Raw genomic sequence first — 8,585 nt, forward strand, 5'->3', positions numbered from 1 at the left:
TATATATATATCTATCAAGGTTCTAAAATTTGTTAGGTATTAATCGGGCGCTAGGCGGAAACAAGGATCCGCTAATCGGATTCTACGGTACCAAGGACTTTCACATTCACTTGAAACGAGGAGATTGAGATAACGATATAACCAGATGAAGTTGCTTAATAAAATGGTACCAGAATCAGTGATGAAAATTCTTCAAATATGTTTCAAGTACTTGAGGTAGCAATGGTAGATATATCAAGAAAAACAAGAAACGAAAGGAAAAAGAGGTAGAAGAAAGACATCGATGCTGCTCCACAAGACGAGAGATGTAAATATTTCCCATCAGGCTTCTCGATTTCTTTGGTTCTGCATTAGATTTAGGACAACTTTTTTCAACTTTTAATTTTTTAATTGAGTTTTAATATTTTAAAACCCCAAACAATTTTTTTCAAAACAGATCAAACTTATTTAACGGTGTCCAGACTCACCTAACCAGCCCAGGCACACCCAGGCCCTCCTAGGAGCACCCAGACGCCTAGGCTAGCCGCCTAGCACCTTATCGGTGCGGTAGGTCGCCGCCTAACGCTTAGGCGAGCACCTAAGACGCATTTTAGAACATTGATATATATATATATATATATATATATAAATGAACATACAATATTCAATGACAGAAACAGGAGGATATGTATGTTCATTTAATTATTTTTTAATTTTTAATTTAATTTATTTTTGTTTTGATTCAATTAATTTAATTTAATTTGCTCATTATGCCTTTTTAATACTATATGCAGACTATGGCGGACATGAACAGTTCCATTTCCAATTCAACACAAATTTGACTTTCTCATTCGTTTCACGAGTGCATCAAAGATCCAAACTTTTCTTCACGTCCTTCCGACGCTCTTTTCTAACCCTAATAGATCCAACCAAAATTCGTTATTACCCCAGTTTTATTTATTTTGATGTTGATTTAACCCATTTTTTCGATTCAATTGTTCTTTGGAGATCCGGAGAGATGTTGGGGACTAAATCCTCCGGCCGATATTTCACGATTGGGCTGGTGTCAGCATGGTACTCATCGAACATTGGGGTTTTGCTCTTGAACAAGTATTTGTTGAGCAATTACGGATTCAGGTACCCGATTTTCTTGACGATGTGTCACATGACGGCTTGCTCATTGCTTAGCTACATCGCCATCGCTTGGATGAAGATGGTGCCGATGCAGAGTATAAGATCTAGGGTTCAGTTTATGAAGATTTCAGCTTTGAGCTTGATTTTCTGTGCGTCGGTTGTAAGTGGGAATGTTTCGCTTAAGTATTTACCTGTTAGCTTCAATCAGGCAATTGGGGCTACCACTCCTTTCTTCACGGCGGTGTTTGCGTATTTAATGACCCTGAAGCGAGAGGCGTGGTTGACTTACGTGACGTTGATTCCAGTTGTTACAGGGGTTATTATTGCTAGTGGGGTATGTGTTGATTCTTTTATTGAATATTTGATTGGTGTGGATTTTAGTCGGAACATTACACAGTATATTGATCAAGTATCATCCTTTTTATCCCTCACGAGTTTTGGTTTGATTTGTATTTATATATTGTTTTGTTTATGCAGTTATAAGAATGATTGATTGCGGTTTTTGTTTAGTTGGGGGCAGGATTCTTTTTATTTATTTTATTTTATTTTCCATATTGGAATTCCATGGACAATATTGATTTTGGTGATGAGAGGCCAAAGGACATTATTTCAGCTCGCAGTTGCTGTTCTTTCTGTGTCTATGATGACCATCTTTCTTTTAGGACATTTGATTGATTAGTGTCTAATGGATTGAAGGATTTTTGCTCTGCACTTGAAATCCTCGAATTCCAAAACGCTAAACAGTCTTTTTCAGAAAACAATAGCATTGATTTCTTTGGATAACAATAAAAGTTTTGAAACTCCTGATTTAGTTTCAAGAACTCTTACTTACGTTTCGAAATCATGAATTAGAAAATAAGGTTTCCTAGTTCATCGCAAAAACTTTCAACTTTTAAAAAGTGAGGTTTCTTTTGGCTGGATCAGGGTAAGAGCTATTTTCCATGTTCCACATGATACTTATATATCGAACAGTTTTAATGTAAAAATTTAAAATGAATTACATCACGTGCAGATGCAAAATATGTATGAATTAAGTTATGGAAAAATATATTTGAACGAAGCATATCATCTTTCTCCGTATTATGCTTTGCTGTTACAGCTGAGTTTCTATTTCTATGGGTTTTTGAAAAATTGGTGTTGACGCTTCTCTCCCGATTTTATTTTTTTAGGGTGAGCCGAGTTTTCATATGTTTGGGTTTATCATGTGCATTGGTGCAACAGCTGCAAGGGCACTAAAATCAGTGGTTCAGGGGATTTTACTTTCGTCAGAAGGGTAATCTTTGATTTTATAATGCATACTTTTTTCTGATACTTACTGGAGTGTTATGCCTTTTTCATGTAGTATATTCGATATGTATGCTGAAAGTAAGCTTTTAATTGTTGAAGGGAAAAGCTTAATTCTATGAATTTGCTCCTCTACATGGCTCCTATAGCTGTCGTGCTTCTACTTCCTGCAACACTCTTTCTGGAAGAAAACGTTGTTGGTATCACATTGGCACTTGCAAGAGACGATATAAGAATTATTTGGTTACTTGTGTTCAACTCTGCGCTGGCATATTTTGTAAATCTGACCAATTTTTTGGTCACAAAGCACACTAGTGCTCTAACTCTTCAGGTATTTGACACTTCTTCGTCCCATTCAAACCTCATTTTTTATGATTTATTGAATTTAAACTTGCATGAATGTTTTCATCGAGTTGAAATTTCTAGCAACCAATGTACGTGCTAATCTTCACCTCAAGGAAATAAAGATATATTTGGAGCTTGGAGTTTACAGAACAAGAATGAGGGTTGCAAGATATTATGCGTGGGTTTACAAACAGGACACAACATGTAGCTTTAATACAGATGATACTTATTAGCTGGAATCTGCATTAAATTTTTTTCCTGGGAAGATGTGAGCATTTTTACTGAAATTACATTCTGAAGCTTAAGACCACATTTTTTCCCTTTCAGATGCCACACTTAAATATGCACTACTTGTTAAAAGAAAGCCATCTAGATCATAATCTTAGATTTAATTTCTGAACATATTGCTGAAAGCAATCTTATGTCCACGAGCCACAAAAAAATATGTTGGCATCAATTGCAGTAATTTGAACCAAATATGAGGTAGCTTTAAGCCGCATATGATTGTTTTGAAAGATATAAAGGATATGTATTGGAGAAAAAAAGCGTTGGGGCTCGCAGTTGTTATCGAAGAGCAGGCCATGTTTCATTCTTTGGTTAACCCAAAGCTGTTGTTTGGTCTGCTTGGAGTTTATATTTAATCTATTCTTATGTCCTTGCACTGATTTTAATTCCTTTCACTTGGTTGACGCACATGGGTTGCTGATTTCGAATGGGAAGCTTGAAACATGTCGTCCATGTCTGGAAAGCCATGTGAACCATTATAGTTTTATGAAAATATCTTATATGGAAAGTTTAGATATATTCCACATAGCCCCAAACATGTAAACAAGACAACAATGCATGCTCGATTTCAGTTTGATTATTGAATTAGAAATTTTGCTTTGCTGATTATCTCGGTTCTTCTTTCAGGTCCTAGGAAATGCTAAAGGAGCAGTGGCAGTGGTAGTCTCCATTTTGATATTTAAGAATCCTGTCTCCGTAACCGGGATGCTCGGGTATACTTTGACAGTGTTTGGTGTTATCCTATACAGTGAAGCTAAGAAGCGTACTAAATGAAAGAATACACAACCTTGGAATGGCAATATACAGTTGCCACTTCCATCTATTTGTAATATGAAATGTTCCTTTATCAAGGCAAACTTGCTTGACGACTGCGTGGTGGTTCGTGCTTCAGTTTTGCCCTCCCAACATATTTTTTGGCCCCGGAACCCAGGGACAGAGACTTCAACCTGTACTAGTAAACAAAACACCTAGTTAAGAAGATAGGTTCAGTAAGAGTGACTAAAAAATGTTATTTTTTTTCCTAAGAAAATTTATATATATTTTCTTTTATTTTTACCTTGCATTGTACCAGAAAAATATTTAAATTTTTATGTGTTGTTAATTTATTTTGTATATGGATTATATAATGAAAGATGAGCAATTGTGTATCTCTCTTTAGTATAAATTTCATCGACTTGCTAATTTCTAAGTTCAAACCCACCCATCATCACCTTGGTCGTTTGAATTGATCGGCTGTTCTTGATTTTAAAATTTTTTACATGATCTTTGGAGCTAGCCCCGGAGACTGAAGATCCTAAGGCCACAATCTGGTCGGAGAGATTTTTAATACCCGCTTGTCTGTGCTAAATTAATGGGGGCAATCGTACTCCTCATATAACTTCAAATTTGCGGATACGATCTGTTCAACACCAAGACCCCAACACTTGTTGCAGACTTATCAATTCGTAACTTTGATATATTAAGAAGAATTAATATAGATTTTCGAATTTATATGATCTAATAATGATTAAAGAATATTTAGGAGGGAAAAAACTTTTTATTCCTCTCTTTTTTATGCTCCTTTCATCCACAAAATTTAATCAATCTATCTATAAATCATACGCCACGTGGCATTCGACAGTGAATTGCTTATCTTATAACCTTGTCGGTCACTCCATGCACAAATATCAGTCAAGTGGCTCCCTTCTACGGTTCTACCAACATCAGCTTATCTTTTTTATTAAAAAAAAGAAGAAGAAAGAATCCCAATTCTTGATATAATCAAACATGGAGACTAGTATTACAAGCTGTGCTCATAGAACACTCGTCCCCGGTATCTCGTCGCAGCAATATTCCCCTTCTCTTGCATCGCCACGTTCTGTTGTTTCACAGCCATTTAGTTCCAAGGTGTGTTTTCATCGCTGTTCTTTTTAAGTGTTAATAGGGTCGATATATTGAAGACTTGTGTTGGAACTTGTGCTTCAGAGCTCAAAAGCAAGCTCATTGTTTGGAGAGTCTTTGCGTTTTGCTCCAAAGTCATCAATCAAGCTTTCATTGGCCAAGAATTCTTCGCTTGTGACTAAGTGCGAGATTGGCGATAGTCTGGTGAGTTGATTACTGTAATGAAAAGGGTTGCTGCTTCCATTTTTAAGAAAAATTTAATGGCTGTATTTGGTGATGAATGATTCTTGGTGGTTGTTTATATTGGTGATTGCAGGAAGAATTTCTTACGAAGGCGACGCCGGATAAGGGACTGATTAGGCTGATGATGTGCATGGGAGAAGCGCTGCGTACGATCGCCTTCAAAGTGAGAACAGCATCTTGTGGAGGAACAGCTTGTGTCAACTCTTTTGGAGATGAGCAACTTGCAGTTGATATGCTCGCTAACAAGCTGCTTTTTGAGGTCAGAATATATAAGAAAGAGAGACGAGACATTTTATGGTGTTCTTTCTATTTATCTCATAAAATGAATTCGATTATACGATGGTATTGTGGTCCCTCGTACCCCTGTTTTTCACAAGCAACTCTTGAAAATTATCCATGAAACTTTGAAATAGGTTTCAATTGTCGACTCTGTTCCATGAGTTGTGGCCGTGCAAACACACGATAGGCTCCATTAGTGTGTTCTAGCTTTGTGAGTCAAATTGTCAATCCCTGTGTGAGGTGTCACAACAAACTACTTCCACCACAAGGCCCTGCCTCGCCTAAGTTATTGTTTGATAGATCAGTTATTGCACCAGAGATGTTTTACTTATATGCACACACATTCTTCATATCTTGAACCTGAAATATAAATGCTAAGAAACCAACGCTTACATCATTGAGCGGTAAAGATTCTTCGAGAAGTCGCAGTTTTATTATTGATTATTGATGCTTGTAGGCCTTGCAATACTCCCACTTCTGCAAATACGCGTGCTCTGAGGAGGTGCCGGAACTCCAAGACATGGGAGGACCGGTGGAAGGTCTTTACTCTTTTCATATCATTTTGCATCAACTATCACACCCCTTCAAAATAATCACAATCATATGTACATTTTTTTTTGACAAATTTCATAAACAGGAGGATTCAGCGTGGCATTTGATCCACTCGATGGCTCTAGCATCGTCGACACAAATTTCACAGTTGGTACCATCTTCGGAGTATGGCCTGGAGACAAGCTTACCGGAGTAACCGGAGCTGATCAAGTTGCTGCTGCAATGGGGATTTTCGGGCCCAGAACCACTTATGTTCTTGCTCTCAAGGACTGTCCTGGAACACATGAATTCCTTCTACTCGATGAAGGTTTGATGCATTTTTTAAGTTTTCAGTGGAACACCATTGTGACATTTGACTATTTGAAAGGATTAAATCTAGTATTGATTGAATATGACAGTACTTCAATCTAGTTTACTGGACGCCTAATCTCCCATCTAGATCGGCTCATTAGGCTCGAAATCAATGTCTATTTTACTTTTCATGCGCTTATGTTTTCTCTTTCTGTGGCAGGGAAATGGCAACATGTAAAAGATACAACATCAATTGGAGAAGGGAAAATGTTTTCCCCTGGAAATTTGAGGGCTACTACAGACAACCCTGACTATGCCAAGGTGATTAGTTGTAAAATTTAAGTTTCAATATAAACATATGATTGTAACAATATTTACTAAAGGTTGGGTGTCGTTGCTTACTCACATTCAGCTGATCGATTACTATGTTCGGGAGAAATACACTTTGCGATACACCGGAGGAATGGTGCCTGATGTCAATCAGGTATTTTCCACTTTTTTACTGTAACCACAAAAAATTTGAAATATACACAGAAAAATCAACTGACTGAAACTTGGTGACATAAGTTTCTCACGTGGTTCATTAAATTTGTAGATCATTGTGAAAGAGAAGGGGATTTTCACAAATGTGTTATCTCCAACTGCAAAGGCGAAGCTAAGGTTGCTATTCGAAGTTGCACCTTTGGGATTCTTGATCGAAAAGGCCGGTGGATACAGCAGTGACGGCAAACAATCAGTGTTAGACAAGGTGATCGGCAATCTAGATGAGAGGACCCAAGTAGCCTACGGATCAAAAAACGAAATCATCCGATTTGAAGAAACCTTGTATGGATCTTCAAGACTCAAGACCGCTGCTCAACCAGTTGGGGCGGCGGCTTGATCTTCAATCTTGCTGCTGATCATGCCTTTGATTTTTCTTATCTTCTTTTTAATATTTTAGTTTCATGCATATTAATTGAACCCAAATTTATGAAATGAATCTTACAGATGATTGTTGATAGTTATGACAATTAATGTTGTTATTAATAGATCTTCATATATGGTCTATGTATAAACATATACTTTGTGAAAAAAAAAACATGAACAATTAAGAAATCAAACAATAGTAATCAATAAAAAGCATATATATTAATTCATCATATATGTTTTTCAAAGGTGCATGGCATAGAGATACAAGAAAGAATGTTAGTTTTTTCCTGAAATTTTTACCAAAAAACAATCTTTCTATACTCTATCGCGTCGAATCAAAATCAATATGAAATTTGTTTACTATTATTTTATTCAAAATTTCAACCAAATCCCTGTCTCTTTCAAGGCAAACATGCAAAATTTCGTGCATGTACTCTAGACAGCCTCAACTTCAAATAAATATACCCAACCACGGTGTTTCCAATTCCAAATCCCGCTTCCTTCACAAGCTCTACTCTTCTCGTCTCTTCCACACCGAAACCCTCCGGCAGCTTTATCCTAGCGCGACCCACCACCACACGTCCTTGCGATGTTCTTGGATCTTCCCCATGTTTTTCATCAATAAGTTCCAAATTCAAAAACCCAGAAACGGTGAATTCATCAAGTATCATGTTGAAACATTGGTTCCAGACGGGTTCCAAATCTCCAACCGTAACCCTAGTTTTAAACTCCAATCCAGTCTGATTACTCAAGATCACACTGTACAATCCTCTCATCTTTCTTCTAGTAGGCAAGAACGCGCCGCTCAATTCGTCTATGTTAGTTGCTTTGAGGACGAGAAGTTCAAGAACGTTGCGAGATCTGTAGGCAATATTTTCCATGTGCTCTTCTCTCCCATCGCAAATTCTGCGACGATTAAAATTTGTTTGAACATATGTGAGTGAATGTTCTACGCATTCATCTTCACTGCAAATTCTTGCCATTGATACAAGAGATTTTTGTTTGCTGGATTGGAATAAACTATTGATTAATTTGACTCTTTTTGAAGGATTTTATAAGAGAATCTTTAGGTAATTTTTTATTGGACGATATCGAAGAGTTTTATGATAGGTAAACACGGCAATAATTTCACGTTTTTTTTTCTAAAAATGTAACTTAAATTAATTTATTATGGGTATTTGATATTTATACTTTATTTATTGTTATTTATATTTTATTTAATGAATAAATTTGACAGATATTTCACACATGAAATAGGGTGTAGATAACACAATATTGACGGTAGATATCAATTATCTTTATTATTTCATTAACAAATTAGTAATTATATTTCAAGTTTATTTTATTTGAGAATCCAAACAGGAGACGAAGTTTTGGATTTGCATGATTTTTCTTACTTTTTA

At 36.4% G+C, this 8,585-nt stretch overlaps 2 protein-coding genes across 2 annotated transcripts; both read left to right on the forward strand.

The window, feature by feature from the left end:
- The first annotated feature begins 783 nt into the window (after positions 1 to 783).
- LOC140977016 (probable sugar phosphate/phosphate translocator At3g11320) lies at positions 784 to 4,185 on the forward strand. The gene is made up of 4 exons (XM_073441534.1): positions 784 to 1,447; positions 2,283 to 2,386; positions 2,500 to 2,728; positions 3,655 to 4,185. Exons 1-4 carry the CDS (start codon positions 998 to 1,000, stop codon positions 3,799 to 3,801), a joined length of 930 nt encoding a protein of 309 aa, XP_073297635.1. The 5' UTR covers positions 784 to 997; the 3' UTR covers positions 3,802 to 4,185.
- A 522-nt stretch (positions 4,186 to 4,707) lies between these two features.
- Positions 4,708 to 7,309, forward strand: LOC140977015 (sedoheptulose-1,7-bisphosphatase, chloroplastic-like). The gene is made up of 8 exons (XM_073441533.1): positions 4,708 to 4,914; positions 4,993 to 5,112; positions 5,225 to 5,410; positions 5,888 to 5,969; positions 6,068 to 6,289; positions 6,494 to 6,594; positions 6,686 to 6,757; positions 6,869 to 7,309. The coding sequence occupies exons 1-8, from the start codon at positions 4,795 to 4,797 to the stop codon at positions 7,151 to 7,153; spliced, it is 1,188 nt and encodes a 395-aa protein (XP_073297634.1). The 5' UTR covers positions 4,708 to 4,794; the 3' UTR covers positions 7,154 to 7,309.
- Positions 7,310 to 8,585: the final 1,276 nt, after the last annotated feature.

The sequence above is a fragment of the Primulina huaijiensis genome, chromosome 5 (assembly GCF_012295235.1).
Source record: "Primulina huaijiensis isolate GDHJ02 chromosome 5, ASM1229523v2, whole genome shotgun sequence".
Lineage (NCBI taxonomy): Eukaryota > Viridiplantae > Streptophyta > Magnoliopsida > Lamiales > Gesneriaceae > Primulina > Primulina huaijiensis.